Below are 19,680 nucleotides of genomic sequence, written 5' to 3'. Positions count from 1 at the left end.
TTCTGGAGATAAAAATAGGAAGACAAAGGCTGCTCTTAAAGCTTAACTTTTTGCAGTAAATGCATGCTCTGACTTCCAAGTTTTCCTTACTTTATCTGGTCAAAATGTTAAAAAAAAACAAAACAAACAAACAAAAAAAACCCCAAAACACACACCACTATAAACTTATTACACATTTATTGGGGACTGTTCTCAGGTGTATAAGTATTGCCCGAATAAACTTTTCTTTTGTGCAATACTGGTGCAAAGAGTTTGAATCCTTTCATGCTTGGTATTGAAGAAAGAAATGCTCCCTTCCCAAGTAAAGGAATTTTTAAAAGGGTAATGAACACTGTAAGTCTAAACTTACTTTAGAAAAGGAGATAAGATTGATTTAAGATTGGTAAAATTTAAATACTGATAGTATAAAAACAGAAGAGTATGTACAAAAAAGTGAATAATCCAGATTTACAGATAAGAAAAGCTGTGACAGAGATTATCCTGCTGTATCTATGGAAAAAAAAAAAGCTCAGATTGTAACAATAACATTTATCTTAATAAAACTAAAGATGTGCACTAATATTTGTACTACAAGCTATATAAACCAGTGTTGGAATGCTCTGTAACCCAACAGGTAATCCTGTAGCTGAAAAGTGAAATCAGAACATTACTAACTGAAATCAAGTGCCTTAAAACAAACAAACAAGGATAATCAATCTTAAAATTGGTTGCTGAGGGTTGTAGCATAGGTATTATCATTTAGAATTTTTAAAATCATGACAGATTTTTTTTCTCTAGAAAGACATCTATTTCAACTACAATGACTTAAACCTCCAGCCTTGTTTTCAAGGAGGTTAGATTATCTAATCTATACATTTATAAACTGGCTTTAACATTTTACCCAACAGAGGCAGAGATTTTTCCATGCGCAGATCTTTTAATAACACACATAGGGTGCTGTTGATAATAAACTTATTTTGCCTGTATATGAAGTTGAGCTTAATTCTGAATTTCTGTGAATCACATTTACTCAAAACTACATTGTTATTTTAGATACATTTACAGGTAAGGTTTCTCTCTGAAAACAAAAGCAAATAATCAAAAGAAACTACAATGTTGAAACCTGAGTATTTGAAACATTATCCCTGAATGAGAGCAACAAGGTCTAAAACATTACGACAGAAAAAGTTATTTAAAGCAGAAGACATAAAACTATAACTCAATAGAATTTTCACATGCAAAGTAAAAGCTTTTGTGGAAGTGTAAATCCCACTATTGTGTTTGTCCTCAGTGACTAAGTGTATATATAGATCAAGTATTAACATTTAGTATAATACAACAACGTGATGTGAGCAGCTATGAGAAAATGTGTTTACTTTTCAACAGTTACTTGAGGTTCTCACCTTCATTTAGTATCTGTTCTATTACTATGCCTATCAAGTCATAAATAATGTTTTAGGGTGATGTGAATTGAAATAGAGGAAGCAGAGCTAAGGATATGTAGAAGTACAGTAGAGCTAAACAACATAGAAAGGTGAAAAGGCCAACTTTAAGTGACTAGAAATTCCTTTTCTTTGCCTTTTCTTCTACTGTTACTAACAAATTTGCATTATATTAAATTACTTTTTATATAAAAACTCATATGGGATATACTAAGCAATAGAATACATACACAAATGAATACTTAGTTGTTAGCCAGGTGCTTTGTTGACTTTAACACTAATCAAATTAATGAACTTGTATAAAATTAAAAAATAATAAAAAACCCAGAAGGATTTGGTTTATTAGCTTTATTTTTTGCATCATCACTCTATAATCTTTTATTGCATTGGGTTTTGGATCCGATGCTATTTCAATATAACCTCAGCAACATATGTATGATACATATGACAATCTCTAAACTAACTCCACCTAAACTCCCCTAGAGAAAAGTGGTATACCAGTACTGTCCGTTCCTATTCTTCAACACCAGAATATAGAAAGGAAGTGCTGCAGAGCTGCAGGAAAGTGCTGCAGTACATACATAGTTGTAAAACATCTCCAAGTGGGTGTTGTGCGATGCAATGCCATCAGGAAAGCATAGCTCTTCTAGGCAGAGCTGTATAGCTAGAACATGTAATCACTAAGAAATCAAGAGGGTGTAAGGTAACATAAATGCACAGCAATACCAAAGAGCCGCAAACTCTGATGGGACTCTTGGGGACCAAGTATGATGTTACCCCTCCTTCCCTCCTGCCCCATACCACACACACTTACCTTCTTACATGCCAGAGCGCTTTTCTGGCTATCAAAAGACACTGTTATTTCCTTCTGAACCTTACAAATACTGGCCTTCAGCCTGGTAAAAGCACCCACCTGTGACTTCTTCTAAAATTAAATGTGAACCAAACTTAAAACCAACACTCCACATCTGAGTGAAGCTATCACAGCCCTTTCTTTTTACAGTTTGGAAAGAAGATGGACTAAGCAATAAGTTTTTAAAGTGATCGTATTTGAGACACTTTGGACTAAGGAGGAGCAAATTCCAAAGCATGGGAGTTCTCCTAAAGAAGGATCTCTGAAACTCTGCAGTTTCAAAAAATTAAGTGGCACAGGGAGCATTTTCCAAGCAGAACAATCATCACAAATTGGACAGCAATGCATCCAGTTCTACACAGAAAATGGGTAAGTAACTTATGGAGACTGTGAAGCCTCTGTAGTTTGGCATCTAACATCTAGATTCTAAATGAAATTAGAGATCTGTCTAATTTCAGAATGTATTATTGCAATAATCTAACCTTCACATTCACAATGGCAACAATGACAACTCTCAGCAATGAGCAGATTGGTTCCTTGAAGAACTTTTAATTCAAACCACAGGTCACCGATTTCCCCATATCAGAGTACGTCTGAGGTAATACATGACGCTGGTGTAGGACTTGGAGCAAGAGGGACAATATTTATTTATAACTATAAGAGGAAATAAGATACAACAGCAAAGAAGAGATGACTTATCTTGCCAGTCACCTTAGTCTGCTAACAGAGTATCTGCTGTTACATAACCTGCAGAACTGCTGTTCGTAACCGCAGCAAGTTGATGTTTAATAACAAGTTCTCATTTTTACAGTGTGAAGACAGACATTCCACACCATAGGCAATGTGAAGAACTGTACTCATGCTGTAGGTTATCAGAAGGGCTCAAAAGAACTGACATTCAGCAATGAAGAATCAGAAGCTTTGCTATGATCTCATTCATATTTCCATATAGGCTCACAAAATACTTCTCTTGTCTCCTTAATAGTTTACTATAAAATGTATTAATGATAGTCGTTATTTACTCACCTTCAAAGTAACTGCAGTTGCTTTGATAATAAAGTCATTTACAGATACTTTAATGTCATCTGCAAAAAAAAAAAAAAAAATCTTATGAGCAGTGATTACCACCATTGTGCTATGACACAAGATTCCAGTGATTCAGCAAATCTGTTTCTTTGAAAAATTATCAGAAAAGTATATAAACAGCGGCAGTTACTCATCTTCAAAGGATACTTTTTCTCCCCTGGGACAATAAAAGTATCATCCAGCTAAAATCTCCTGAGCACAGACATTCTTCCTGTTTTTTGCTATAAGGCTGAAAAGCTGCATGCTTGAGGTTGGTTTGGTTTTCGGGGGGGGGGAGGGGGGAAGGAATTCTAAAATTAGTGGAATTGAGCTATTTTTTGGAATTGAGCTATTCTTTGGCCCTCATTCAAACCCTAACCTAGGTTTCCTGTGGACTCCAACTTTAACAGTTATGGGACAGAAGTATTGGCATCCAACAGCTGTTACTGCAGTTGAATATTTGACAGGGAAATGACAAAGCAAAACAGGATGTAGGAGAGGCTGGGTACTATGAAAAGAATGGAGAGATTAGTAAGTATATTGTAGTTTGATAAGTAACACATTAACAGTAATTCCTTCCAAATCTCCCATCATTACATACAGACAATCCATTCTTCACATTCCCCTTCTCTAAGAAGAAACTTCGTTACTGCATGATATGTGTACCTTTCCTTCCAAGCACACATTTAGCCTGCAGGAGGAGGCAGTTATGTTCCACTCTCAAATATGAATGGAAACAACAATTAAAAAATATATATATATATATATATCAGTGGAAGGAGGGAAAAAAAAAAAAGCAGTGCTGCTAACTGACTCATTATTACAGAAGGATGATAATTTACTCCCCCAAAGTGAATACTGGATAAATATGTGCAAAAAGCAGCGCTGACCTAAAAATGAAGAAAAACAATGCCAATTACTCAGTATTTCAGGCTTCAGGAAGTGTATCAAGCCATACTATCATGAGTTATTATCCATAATGTATTATTGGAAATAATGTAAAAATAAAAATTATGTAAAGTATACAAAAATAAACTTTGTGCAGTAGTTTCAAAGTCTGATTTTATTAAAATGTAGAATATATTTTTTGGTTTTGCAATTAAGGTACAATTATGAATACAACTAAGTATTTTCTGTATTATTTTGTTACTTGATGATTTCTTGTACTTGAACATACATCCCTTAGACCATTTATTTACATAGTTTACATAATTAATTTACATAATTTTCACCACAGAGGCATGTAGCTTATACTACACAATTTCTGTAGACGATTTTTTTTAATAGTTTAAGAAAATGTATTGAAGAAAAGCTATCTAGCAGTTTATAACATAAACAGGATGCCTTCTGGTTTACAGCAGGTTCTAATGGAAGAATTTATAAACAAAGCAGGTATTTTTCAGAACTTTAAAGAACCATAAAGAACCTAGCTCCCCACTAACTATAACTGTGAATGAATAATAGAACCAGCCAGCACACCTTTGAAAGCTCCTTTTAAAGTTACTGTAAAAGTATGTAGTCATTTTACTTAACTAAAATTTTAGTTTTTTCAAGACAGAAGGATGCTCTTTAAATGAGCCAAATCTGTGTGTACTGTACAAGAATTGCTATTCATTTTTATGAGAAGTAATCCATATCTGCTTTACACATTTACTTTCTAAGTAGAAATCTACGTGAGGATCTAAAGAGACAATACTACAAATTTTATTATTCTTTATGCTTTGCAATACACAAACTGGAAGAATCACAAAGATCAGCTTGTATTCAGCTATGAATCAGAAGTATGTCATTCTCCAGTGACCCTCAGGGCCTCTTAATTGAAGAATTAGCAAGGTGAAAGCATCTTGAATCCTTAAATTGGGTTAACAGTACATTTAAAGCAGGTTGAATAATATGTGAATTAAGAAGTTAATAAATTAAAACCAAAAACAACACACAAAACACACAGTATTAGCTAGAAGGCACATACAGTAACTTTGAAAGGACTGGATTTTTTTCAGTGCGAGCTTATGGAATACTGACTATCACTTAATACATTTGTTTCCTGTTCCCCGATGGATAGGACCATGGAAGAAAGCAGGGAGTGAAAAAAATGGTTATACTTGCTCTGCATTATTTTTTAAAAGCTTCAGGAGACCAGAAGAACTAAGTATAATCAGCTCTGACAACAGAAGCAAAGCCTACAGATACATTAGAGAGTAATTTCATACTTGCTATAGCACTATTCTGAAAACATAAGATACTTGCACAATATTAAATGCATTATCCTCAAAAAAAGCTATATTAGTCTACTGCCATCCTGACTGCTGTCAGCTGAACACCTCAAAAAGCACAGCCACTTCATTTTGGAGAATAGTTTATTGCACATAATATACATGTCTTTAGAAATGCTTTTATGAAGGGAAAATTAATCTGAATTTAATTCTTAAGTGAAATTTTCCTACGTGATCATTAATTTGGAGGATTGATCCAAGTATCCATTTGTCACATAACTGACCTGTGATGCTTACTATGATTAACAATCTACTTAAGAATTGCATATCAGACACAAACCTGTATCTGTCAAATATATTTTGATATTTTAGAGATTTTTGGTATTTTATATTTTGATTGATATATTATATTCCTAACTTTGGGCAGAGGTGTCACTGTCCACTAGGGCAAAAAGACAATGAAAATACAGTAGTACAGTTAAATGAGCTGTGACTACTATATTTTACCCAAAATCATGAATGTTTACAGTACGGAATGCTGCATTAAGCTTTCAGGTTATGTATCATCATATAGTAGAGACCACCATCACTTCCATTAAAACAATTTTACCAGAACTGTCTCTTCAATTTAACTTTATGTTAAAGCATATGGCTCTTTCCCACTCCTGCACACTTAAACTTCATAAGAATCCACAGCAGCAGTAAAGGTGTGTAAAAATTTCTAAATAAACATTCACAAAATAATTTTGTACTTTAAGACCTGCTGCTGTTTAAATAAAATGTCAACATAATAAATTGTCTTAGACATTAATTTGTGAATACAGTATTATGCAAAAAGACAGGCAGAAGAACAACCTGGATACTCTTGCACTAAAAAGTAGTGAAAAAAGCAGCACATTCTGTACCATCACAATCTAGAAAATTAATCTAGTAAATCCTTAATTTAGGACCTCACAAATAGAGAAAAGAGTGTGTGCTAGTCACCAGCACATAACAGTAGCCCCCCGCAGTGTCTGCATCCTAGTTCCTAGGTGGTCCGTGACACCACGCAGGAGAAAATCCACTCACAGAGTAAAGCATGTGGAATAGCAAATCATTATGAAGTGCTTTAACACTCATGAAGGGCTTATATCTTATACTATAACGTCACACCAAAAGACCTCTATATTTGGGTACCTGTAGGAAAAACAAAACAGTATAGATTACTGATTTTAGAAATCGCTGGATGCAAGCAAATCTTTTATTATATTGACAAAAAGATGGGTCAAGGAGAGAGAAAGAGTATCAGATTCTTTGCAAGACAAGCATATCACTAGATGAATACTTATTCATGTCCAAAGCCTAGCTGATGTCTCTGCCTATAAAACCTATCAAGGCTAACTTAATTAAGATAACCTTGAAAATCCTTATCCAGACACATCCACATGATAACCAATTCATGCAAGTTTAACCTGGACCTTGAAGATTCTTTTTGCTGTTGTACTGCGACAATAACAAAGCTGTTTAACCTTGCCACAGAGGCAAAGCTTCCAGTAAATCAAAATCTTTCCGTTAATGTGTGCTAGCATCTACATGATCTCAGCGGCGGAACTCAATTAAAGATTTAAGCCGAAAGAAATGCCACATATAAAAGCTATGATATCATTCCAGAGGAGGGGGTGGGGGGAAGCTGCACATGGATTAATATACCGTACTGGACTGACAGGATGCCTTTCCCCAAAGACATGAAAATTAATCATTTGAGCTGATCTTGGTATTGTTGAATAATGTGCTTATAGATCAGACCAAGAAAGCTTCTGAAGACCTGGGCATTGTCTAAGGCAACTATGACCCCATTTTTTGAAAAAACAAAGGCCAAGATATCTTCTTACTCTTGTTCCAACACTATCCTCCTTCATATTGTTAAAAAAAACAAAAAAAAACCCCACACACCAAGAAGAAATAAAGACAGATAAATAGCAACAAGAATATCTTACTGGTCACATCACTGAATGAAATCATCTCAATTTGCTTGAAAAGCAGCCAATTGTGGAACATCACCCAGAACTACAGTAATAAAAAAATATTTTGAGATTACTAATCCACAAATAATGTTCAATGTGCACTAGATGACTCTTGAGTGATCAAATACTATCATTTTATTCTACCAAATTATTAATTGCAGAGAAGTTAATTCTCAACTTCAAGTCAATGAAATATAGACTCAAGTCATGAAGGCACTTTTGACTGTTAATATGTTATTGTTTAAACAAACTTATTAACAGTTATTTAAATAAAAATATCATTTTTCTATTATTAGTAGTATTTCTTTTTTATTCATATATTGTTTTAAACAGATACAAAACAGTGTCAAATTACTATATGTTCTATAGAACAGCTACATTCAGAGGACATTATAGCTGCAAATAATACTACTCAAAAGTTAGGAGACACCAGATGCAACTGTAACCAGTCTTTTCTTTCAACAACTGAAAATGGGTGTGACATTAAGGCATCTATTCACAAAACCATGGACTGTTTTATCACTGCTAATTCCTTGCTAGAAAAAAAACAACCCTCTTCCTTTTCTCTCTTACTTGATCTCAGTTCAGATTGAATCTTCTACCTTTGGGATCCTCAAATGCATCTCAAGTTGTAGATACCCCTAAAGATCATCTGAAGCACTATTTGTATTCATCATTTCTGTAAAAGCAACATTTTTTCCATCTGTCAGATTCACTTTAATTCACTTCAAGTACCAGCAAAGCCTCAAATGAAAAAAAAAAAAAAAAAACCCAAGTTTTATTTTTCCAGATCAGATTGATTAAAACTCTGTGTTTCTAATTATGTACAAAAGAATAAACTTAAAGTAAGAAAATGAAATTTTAAATCTATATAATTTTTTTTCCAGGCTACCACTTAAGTTCTAAGACATTGCTTAGCTACAGCAACTTGAGACACACACCTCAAGGGGGCTACCCTCCAGAACAGACCCCCAGAACTGATTAGGGATCTGCCAGCTTCACTCTCCCTAAAGCTACTGAAAGCCCTCAGGAGACTACATCTTCTCCATTTTCTTCAGTCTTATTTCCTTGTCATTATTTTCAACAACTACAGCATTCAGAGGCACAGCAAATACACTGTAACTCATATTTCCTCCCCCATCATTATTTCAAGCTCTCTTCCTTGTCAACTCATATTTGATTCTTCATCCTTTCAGAGATTTCACTAAACATACCCATATTATCATTGAAAAGTCAGGTCCCCTTACTCTTTCCTGACTTTTCAAAGTTGTTACCACACTTTATTAATCATAAATAGTATTTACTGTACATTCATTCAACTCAAATCACAACTTTTAACTGAACAATTTTTTCCAGAGGCTGCATATGATATTAGTAATACTTAGGACAGATCTAGCATTCAGAATTCTAAGTTACTTCCACCATTTATGTCAGTTTTAAATTAAACTTCAGGGTGTGCAGCACTTCTCAGGACTGGACCTAATTTGTACACGTTAAACAGAGTTACAGCAACATCAGTATTAGGTTGCCCCAACCTTCATGCTCTAAGTCCTTCAACAAGAGAGAAGGCATTCAGCTTCTCAAGCACTGCAGCAATAAAAAAGTAAATTAAAACTATTCTGCAATACTATACTTAACGCAAAGTTCACATGGCCTTGAATTTGGTGGCTAGAGGAAATGCCTTTAGAATCACTGCTTTTACACCATGGCAAAAAACACAGAATGAAGTAAGCCTGCTGCTTATAAGAGACCACTGCCTGAAAACTCTATAATGCTGTAGAAAATGAATATAATTTCTGTTGGCAATAATTCATAAGTGAAAACATAGCAAATACATTGAATTGCAACATGGCTCAGTTTTTTTTCAAAACTCTCAATTCTCAACTGCCTAGCTAAATGAATGCTAATGGCATTAGTTGACAACAAGTTTCAAGAGGCAAACTCTTAAGGATTTGTCTCCTGGAGCTCATCATGTGGCCAAAAGCTTGCGAGTGTGGGGGCTTCTTCACTGACCTCAGTAAATAATACAGAGCGTACTGCATCCATCATCTGCACAAGAACAAACAATGGTTTCACAGGAGAAAATGGCATTTTCTCTGTCCCAAATCCATTTTTGCTAACAACTAAAAAGAACTTCCTTCAGGTCAGTACACCGCTTCATGTTTTGTGGAGTTGTTTGTGGCCAGTATGCAATTCATGTATTTTCAGAGAAAAATATCTTAATATTCACATACTTTAACCAAAATAATGAAGCAATGTGACTCTCCAGAGAGAGTATCATAAAAAATAATGAAGGATTACTCTAATTAGTGGTATCACTGGAAAAAAAAAAAAAAGAGTGCTCAAAGGTAACCCAAAATTTGTATGCTGATACTGCCAAATAATCCATTTACAGTTTAAGTGGGAAGCAATGTGCTTTTCCTTCACATGTGCCTCATCTTTACATTCTCTATAAACACCAAGTGTTTGTAGTCAGTCAGGTATGCTTTTAGGTATTTGGTATTCCCTGTCACAGAGCAGAAACAATGAGACAGTTCTCTTTGCAGGAAAGAAATTGAATTTTATTACTTGCATTTCTGTGTGATGGAGTTCAGTTATTACCCCATTTTCAACTTCATTACTTCCACTAGGCTTCGGGCACGACTACACTTCATAATCTATTGTCAGTGAAGAGTCTGGGTTTTTGTTTTTTTGGGGGTTTTTTGCTTTTTTTTTTTTTTTTTTAATAGTTATAATAGCTATATTGTCCACAGAACCAGAAAGCTAGGATATTAATTAAAGGTTACATTCAATCTCATATCATTAACCATTTTGACTTGCCATGAGGCTAGTGCTCAAGCACACATGGGGGGGGTCTAATTCAACTGCCAGATGGCTTGTGATGGGATACAATACGTTGCATGAGAAACAGCTTTAAATTTATGTGAAGGCTAATGAGTGCGCTAAACTAATTTTTAGGAAATACTTTAAATAAAGGTGTGCTACTAAAGAGCAAGATACCCTAGATGAAGATAAGCCCATAAACCACTGAGCTGTAAGTCTGACTTGATCAAATTACCTTACAAATTTCAAAGCCTTATGAAAGCATTTGTTTCCAAATTTCTAACACTTGTGTTTATAAACAGATTGCACTGTGTTGGTGCCTTTTTTTTTTTTTTAAACAGAATATTAAACTGGCTACCAAATCAAAAAACCCAAAACACTAGTACTTGTATGTAACTGCAAGAACTGGCCTACCCACAAATAATACATTAATATTAAACAATACTTCTGTAAACATTTTCCACAGTAAGTATAAGATTACCTTTTGGCTTAACAATTTCATGAACTATGAAATTGTAGCCACCTCCTGTATGCAACATTAAAATCAGCGTATTGACCAAATATTTCTAGATGTAATAAAAATGATTTAAATTAAAGAAATTATGAAGTTACAGAAGAAAGGATTTGCACTCAGGCTTTTTACCCAACTAAGCAGGAGTCCTTAAACAGAAAGAAACTAAGTAAACAACCCTTTCATGATATTTTGCATGAAAATTAAATACATGCCTGAAGAGTGTTCTACTGACTATATATATATATATATATATATATATTTTTTTTAAATACGTGCCACATTTACTTTGTTGAACTGAGAATTGGAAAAGAGTCTAGTTCGAATAGTTAATTTTGAAACTATTAAAACTTCCTAATGCAGAGTATACTCAGCTGATTTTAACAAAAGAAGAAACAGTGTTAGCAATATCAAAGCAATTTGTGGAAGTATATTATCTTAAATTTCAAGAAAATTTTCTAAATGAGTCACTTAAACTCTCCCATTTTGTCTCAACTTGAATTCACTTAAAAAAAAAAAACAACAAAAAAACCCACACCACACACTACACATTAGGATTTATAGCTTAACTGAATTCTGAATGGATATTTTTAAATTATCCAATTTTCTGTGGGACAGAATTCCATTCTCCTAACAGCTTAACTTTGCTTTAAGCACAGATGTAAGTTTCAATGAGAGAGACAGAGCCCCGCTTCACTCACATTAAAACCATTACTTTGCCCTAACAGGGAGTTTACTAGGCATTGGATGCCATGTGTTAAGAACCTGCTTCCTTTCCTAACCAAAGATAAAGCCATACTCATCCAGTATTTGAGAGACTAGATTAGCTTTTCTTTTCCAGTAAATTCAATGAACAAACCAGCAAAGCTAAACTTTAATATTGTACCTAAAAGGACTGAACATGAGTATATTTTCATTTAAAGCTTCCAATATTATCCTTCACATGGATAATTTGAGTTTAACTATTGAAAGGCTGAATTGTTGTTAAGCAGAAGTTCTGTGCCATCTGAAAACTGCATCTGGATAGAAGGAAACAAGAACCTACTGGACAATGAGTAGTCCTGTGTTAAACTGCAATTGTTTGCAACACTGTGTTAGTTGGCAAAGTAATACCTTTGTCTTCCCATCTCTTGATAAGCTGTTCAGATTCCAATAAACACAGGGAATTATAGCTTCTGATATACGGAATGTCAAAAAAAGATCATCTGAATGTGTCATGTTCTGCCCAAACAAAATCTATAAATCCTGGACAAGAGATGATGTAAACTAAACAAAGTAGATACTAGTCCCGTGTATTATAGTAAATTAGTTTAATCACTAACCTTTAGCCAATTCTTTCCTTAATTTCAAAACAGCATCAATGTCACAGTCAGCAGCAGCATATGCATGAGGTATAGTAGTTTTAGACTCTGTTAATCTTTTAGCAATAACTCTTCGGATGTTGCTAGCTGGGATTTCTGTGAATGTGCCCTGAAAAAAGTCATATGCTGTATATTAGATATCAAGAGAGAAAATATACTTCCCTTTTGCTGAAACAGGATTCTGGCATTGAGGTGTTATCATCAGTGACTCCTGCTGACTTAGAACAACCCCTATATATCAAAAAGCAATATATTTCAACTACTGACTCACTGATATGAATCATATCAGTGAACATTCAATTCCAGTATATTGAATTTGGATCAATGCAACAGGTAATATAGAGTCAAGATAGGTTTACTTTACAGTATAGAATTAATCCTACAATTCTAGCATACCGCTTCAAAAATATTTCTAAATACTCAGGCCTTAAGACTCGACCAGGGTAAAAGTACTGTTCCATCTGACAGCCTGACCTGACATATTGCTTAGAACATGCTTTGTTCCATTTTAATTATGGCAGAATATTTCCTCAGTAAACTGTTGCTTTTTCAAGTTCCCAGAGTAGCTGCCTAAGACAGGTTCACTGCATATCTTTTTTGCTGTTCTCCTTTCCTCCAGATACATTCAGTCATGTTTCACTGAAGCATTCCCAACTTCTTCATAGAAGCAAATTACCTTTCAACAAATTCCTTAAAATATCAGTGAAGATCGAAAGGAAGAGAATAAGTGATTCTGAAAAACATTATTCTAGATAACTATTCTATAGTATATACATTATATACTCAATGGTAGTCAACACGCAAATTGAAATATGTATGTTCTGGTGCAACTGCAGAACAGATTTTTCTTGGTAATGGAAAAGTTATCTAAGTCTGAGCTTCTTGAGTTTTGTCTGGTTCTTTTTACAGTGTGAAAAATATAGCATTTTCTAAACACTATGAATTGTAGCTACATCATAAAATTCAGCCTGCAAAAATACTTCAAGTTTAGCTCTACAGCCAGAAAGATTCTTTCCAATTTTTCAAAAAAGCTTTTCAATTTTTACTGAGATGCATTTCAGTGAGGCATTTAATCCTTATGGAATAACTTCCGATATTTCTAATACTTCATATGAACACACAAGCTGTATTTAGGTGCTAGAGCGTGTAAAGTACTCTTCAACATCACCCCTAAGCCCTTCCCATCCTTGCTTCTTGACAATTCTTCAATGGACATTTACCTGTATTGCATGAAAATGAATGAATGAAATGAAAACAAAGCAGGATTCATTTTTCTCCAGAGTTTGGAAATACACACAGACATGCTGCTCTTGAAGGTATTTGGGGAAGGGGCGTATTGTCGGCTTCCAAACCAGTTGCATCTTCCTCTTTGGAGATTGAAATAAATTGCTGACTTGACCCTTTCCAGGCAGAACAGCTTGCACTGTAAACTGCTTCATGGCTTCAATTTGCAAGTTACACAAAGTATTGTGTAGATCGTAATTCTGAGAGTTCTGCAGTTTGAATTACACTGCTGGAGAATCATTCAAAACATGCTGAAAACTGCAAGCAACTGGACTTGGCATTTGCATGGCCTCAGTTTCCTTCCTTTCTCCAGTTTTGGAAATCTCACAGAGATTTCTACGCAGCAGTAGCAATATTTAGCTGTAAAAAAGTTGAGGACTTAACAGAAATGTTACCAGTGAAGCAGGTTGTCCTGGTGTGGAAACTGGTGGAATTGCTGGCCTTGGATAAGCAGAAGTCACAGATGTTGCTGACGGAGCAGAAGGCACTGCAGTAGGCTGGGGAGAAGCTGGAGAAACCACGGGTTTCAGTTCACTGGGTTTGCCCTTCTGCTTCTCTTGCAGAAGTTTGAGAGCATCCCTGGTGATTAAACATACAGTGAAATACTGACAAAAAGGAAGCTTTTCAAAATTACCAAAGTATTATTATTTCGTCACTAACTAATTAGCAGCTTTGTTATATTTGAAATTCTGTTGTCAAACCAAACATTAAAAAGGTGATTACTTTTAAACAATAATAATTTACTAAAAATTCAAGATATCAAGAGAGAGACATCAAAAAAATTCTCAATTTCTGTGAATAAAAGATCTAGAATACGCCCTAACAAAAAGCATTTGTGTTAGAGACACATAATATTCATCATCACTAATTGTCAGTGTCCAAGGTAATTTGTGCATTATGTTAACAATTCTCGTTAATATCACAGTACACTTGTTCAGGCTGTCTCTGAGACTCAAACAAAAGCAGTTTCATTTGCTATTTGTGATCACTTGCATTTATGTAATTAATCAGTTGTGATAGGTTTCCAATGCTATTTTATAAAAAAAATGCTCAGAGGAAATTGTCATACATTTATCATTCACGTCTTTACACCTTTCTGAAATAAATATGTTTGAGCATATCATATGCAATTTGAAAGATATCAGCAGCACACTAAAGAACCAATACCAACAGCTGAATAGCACCTAATTCAGTTCCACATATGGTTGAACCTTGTCTACTCTATAAGCATTCTCCAAGGGTCTTTATACTGATGTAGCTACTACCACAAAACTTTCCTCTCGTGGGCACAGGCTGATAAAACAAAGAAGCCCTTTTTGTTTTATGCAATACCTATTACTCACAGGAGCTGACTTGTGCCAATGAGCATCCTCAAATACATACTTCAGTAAATGATATTAAAAACAGAATGACCTCAGGATGTAAAATCACTGCTAATAAAGTTATTACTTGCTTTGCCAATTTAAGTGTTAGCCAGAATTGGTTTTAAAACAAGTGTAAAATAAGTGTTTAGTATTTAATACAACTACTATGTTGGGAAAAAAATTCTAATTTTCACTGAATGAAAATCATCCTATAGCATTACAATTTAAGGGAAAAAAAAGTAATTACACAACATATTGCAACTTTCCTGGTTAACATATTAGAAGCTACCAAAGATTATTTAAGCATTTTAACTTGACAGTAGTAGGACCATCTGCTTGTTGTATCACTTACATAATACACAGAACAAAGTTTTTGTAACTTTTTACATATTTTAAAGCAAAGGAAGTGTTTTAAATTACTTTCATATATTATGCAAATGACATAGCAAACAGAGAGTCCTACCTATTATTGCCAAGTCAAAATGCTTTAATAATAAATAAATAAAATAATAAATAATAAAACTCAGCTTTTACTGTGTTAACTGAAAACCTTATTAGCAACATTGAACTTATTTTCAGATTAGAAGATTCATTTAGTCTTTGAAACTCAGTGAGTACAAGATACTAAATTTCTTACAGCAGATTCCACATGATTTAACCGATTTAAAAAAAGAGGCATAGTGATGTTATGACAGTCACAGGTGCAAGATTGGGAGGCTGCAAATAAGAAGAGCTGGAGGATACTTAAAAGCATATTAAATTAAACAGATTTCTGTACAAGTCAAGCAGGTAGATATTTCATTAGAATTCTGAAGGGCTGGGCGCAGCTTTCCTTTCCAACCACTCTAACAACCAGCCAAACAACAACAAAGCCCCCTGTCAACACAGCACAGAAATGGACAAAGAGGGAGGGAGAAGGTGAGCAAACCTTATGCAATAGAAACTTAACTGCCACTTACGGATTTTCTAGTATCAGTGTATCTCTGAAGAAAGCAGAGGATATTACTTGTACCTTGGTAAAATGAGTCATGGCCTTTGGTGGAGAAGAGACTTGCTAAGCAAGAATACATGCAAACAGATTTCACTGTACATTTTGAATAAGCCTTATCATTTTCAAGACTATATTCTGAACACAAACTAGCAGGAGGGGAATTTAGGAACACACATACAATCCAAATACTATGTTCAGTCAACACTATAAAGTAACACACTGTGTACAAATTCTCCTCTCCAACCACAACAGGCACATGGTAAGGAAGACGGTAGACAGATAAGTTGTAATAAAATATTAAAGCTACCTTTGGGATGAGTTTTATAAGATATCTCACAGCAGCCTCCTCTCTTAATGAATAAGATGAATGGAAGCTTGAAAGTCACTCTTGTAAACAAAGAAGTTACCAAAGGAATTCAAGAGACATCCATTTTAAAGATTTCCAGGAATTCTGTGAGAATTAGGAGTACTAAAAAGAAGCAGGCTTAAAGGCAGATAAGGGCCAAACCCTCAGGGACAGACAAGAGCCCCTTAAGAATCCTCATTGCCATTAGGGAAGAAGACTGATTGTGCCTGTTACCAGTTACAAAGTTAATATTACTCAAGTTGAATGAAAAATTATTTCAAGTGCAACACATAATTGAAAATCTGTTATCAGTTATAAGCGGGGCCTAAAGCCCCGAAAGTTCCTATCAAGAAGCTCTGTTACATTTATAGCCCTATACAAATTCTTTAAAGGTATAAACAAACAATAACAGAGATGCAAGGTCAACCCCAAAGTATATGGTGTCGAAAGAAAGAATTAATATTTATATTCCTAATTTTATTAGGAAGTTTCCCTTCTAATTTGGATGAGAAACAGATTACTACTCATCCAGAGCACCATGAAAGTTAAATTTAATATTATTTTACTGTTCAAAAGTGGTACCTTCTCACTGTACAAAATTACAAACAGTAATTAATCCACTTAGTAGATGTGGAATTCTGTACACAATCAGACAGGGAACTCAGTGACAGAAACAAGAACAGCACTCAATAGTTCCAGTTTCAAGTAAAGTATCCAAAAAAAAAAAAAAAAAAAAAAAAAAAAAAAAAGCAAAGCATGTAATTATAAGGAAGCTTATTTTGTAATATCCAGAGGGATAGCAGGCAGGGCTGGAGGTAAGTAATGGTCACCTATACTGAGAAGGCTGTGAATAATTATCTATATTGCATTTTGGAAGGGATGAGAAATGACAGCCTTCAGAGAGCTGAGAGAGATGAGAAGAGAAGGCTTATTACCACTGCAAGGATAATTGTGATAATTTGAAATGATGAGAGAAGTCACAGCTTCAAAAATAAAAACATCAGTAAGTCAAAGGAATTTAATTGTGACTAATAAAATACCGAGCACAGTCTTCAATACGTGCATCCATTGTGCCACAAAAGCACAAAAGGGCCGGGGGGAGAAAAACTGCCTTGCCAACCAACTCCAAACAACAAAAACAAGCAAGAAGAAGGCAATAATTCAGTCTTGCACAGAAATTCAGATGCGTAGAAAAATGAAATATCAGCTTACTAAGGGAGCACACTAGGACAGAGAAAGCTATCAGGTAAGACCTCCTAATGCTGTTACAGTAAGTTTTACAGTGAATTTAAAGATAGAAAGCTGGGGATGAGGGAAGAACCCTACTTGCTTACATAACTCATATTATCTTTCTTTGTTTCTTGCAATCTAGTGACCCCTGCTCAATAGGAAAACTCATTGTTGAAAAGTGAAAAGTGAACTGTCAACACTCCCACAAAGGATCAATTGCGAGTATACTTGGAAATGAGGCAATGAGTCACTCAGCTATATAACATGGCACACAGTTTGCTAACTTGAGACTCACGTTAAAAAGAGTATTTCACTAAATATCTGTAGTACGCTCAACAAAAATAACAACAACAAAAAAACCCACCAAGCAAACGTTTAATTTCAAACTGTACATAATAGCAGAGCCTGCAGGCTCTAACTAACATTATTTCAAAGGAATGGTTAAAATTGCAGCCTGTATCTTAAAATGACATTTCAAAGTCAAAATCTTTTGTATGGAAGAAAATTTTTGGAAAAAAAAGATTTTGCTAGTTAGATAATTATTACAGCTACAGAAAAATCTTTACTACATCTCCATGACAAGTAGGGAATGCTAATTAGATGGCTCAAAGTCCTAGAGGGTTTCCACCTGCCATGGACACACCATAAATTACCATTACACTTATATAATTAGGAAGAAAGCTTTCTGATAATATGCTGCTGTTGCACATGATATTTTATCCATTCAACTCCCTATTTTATCCAAATTTGGCCAAAGACTATAGGAAAAAAATTGGAAAAAGCAACAAACTTCCACTGTTTGCTTCTCTGTTCAACTGCAAGTTAGACTAATCTGTCTCTCTTTACATGGAACCAAACTTACAGCAGCTAACAAGATCTGTGTAGGTGAAATTCTGATTGTTCAAAAGATTGTACTGTTCAAAAGAAAAAATTTTACTGAGAATAAAAATAAATATTCTTGAATAAAATCCTCTTCTCCAATAACATATATACTAACACAAAGAGAAATTTGATAACACGCCATTTCAAGGCTAAAAGTTCAGGATCTACCACAGTACGTCTTTATACACAAGCTCCTCACTCCAAGGGCTGAAGGCCAATCCCTAGATCAGAATACCCACAGGTATATTAAAATACTAGAAGTCTGATCACAGCAAACCAGAGGCATAAGCAAGCATTCTTTAAACTAAAGGTAAGAACAAACAAAAGATGGAAGCAACACAGAACTCTGGATTTCATACCATTACATTTTATTGCTCTGCCCCAGCTCAACGAAAAAGAAAAACTAAAGCCCGACAGATTTCAGAGTTGAACTTCAGCAAAGGAAGCAAAGGATCCAAACACACCAAAGAAAAGGAGCTGAAGAAAACAGGCCATTTGTTTTCTTTTGTCTCCAACTACATCTCTGAGTAGTGAAATTCTTTAGACCCACAACGCTAAATAACAGTGAGGTTTAGGAGTTGACAGCCACTGTTAGGCTGAGCTGGAGGAAATGTGGCAGCAGCACATACAGCTCAGCTGGAAGATCATAATAAAAGTAATTAATAATAAAAAAAAGTTACAGGCTTCTCACAGTATTCTCCAACCTATTCTCCACATCTTCTTGACTAAGTCAAATTTTACTAAGCAATCACTCCATAAAAGATTGAAAAAAAAAAAAAGTGGGTTTTAATTTTTTGGGCTTCCAAGTTCATGAAAATTGACTAGGTTCAAAGGAAGAAGTAAAGGAACAAAAGGTTGTAGCTTTACTGCAATATCTACATACTCTTTAGTGAAGATTCCTCGGGGCCCAGAAGGTGTAATATTGCTCGGATCTAGTCCATGAGTCTCCAGAATGTTGCGAGCGGCAGGACTTAAGCGAATCCTAAAGAAATGAGGAGGAAAATAAGCTATATAAACAATAAAGTTAACTTCTTTCATCTATCGTATATCAACAGAAATGATACACCATATGCTGTATTTCAGAATCAGAGCAGCTCCTGGGGAAGAGGAGATCTGTAAAAAGGCTGTGATCCTAACACTGAAGTCACACTGAACCCCTTCATCAAGTTTTAATGCAAAACTGAATTCAAAACATGGAACAATGACTCCAAAGGGGTCAAAATAAATAGCAGAAAACTCATCTCCAAATTTCCATCTTACAGCAGCAATGCAATATACTGGCAGATTCTTCTGAAAAAGGGTCACAGTATGGAGCCAAATACATGCTTTAAGA

The 19,680-nt window shown here is 34.7% G+C and overlaps 1 protein-coding gene across 4 annotated transcripts in view; it reads right to left on the bottom strand.

Moving 5' to 3' along the window:
• Positions 1-19,680, bottom strand: part of PDHX (pyruvate dehydrogenase complex component X) — a 71,268-nt gene that overhangs the window by 19,785 nt on the left and 31,803 nt on the right. For all 4 annotated transcript variants that reach the window (XR_010884134.1, XM_067296291.1, XM_067296292.1 and 1 more), the window contains exons 5-8: positions 19,231-19,329; positions 13,930-14,113; positions 12,212-12,359; positions 3,301-3,359 (exon numbers count right to left, since the gene is read on the bottom strand). Coding sequence is in view for 3 of the 4 variants with exons in the window: in XM_067296291.1 (XP_067152392.1) it covers positions 3,301-3,359; positions 12,212-12,359; positions 13,930-14,113; positions 19,231-19,329 (490 nt within the window). In the remaining variant the exon portion in view is untranslated. The remainder of the gene's footprint in view (positions 1-3,300; positions 3,360-12,211; positions 12,360-13,929; positions 14,114-19,230; positions 19,330-19,680) is intronic.

Source organism: Apteryx mantelli, chromosome 4 (assembly GCF_036417845.1).
Source record: "Apteryx mantelli isolate bAptMan1 chromosome 4, bAptMan1.hap1, whole genome shotgun sequence".
Lineage (NCBI taxonomy): Eukaryota > Metazoa > Chordata > Aves > Apterygiformes > Apterygidae > Apteryx > Apteryx mantelli.
The sequence above is the reverse complement of the archived record's forward strand: the minus strand, read 5'-3'. Positions and strand labels throughout refer to the sequence as shown.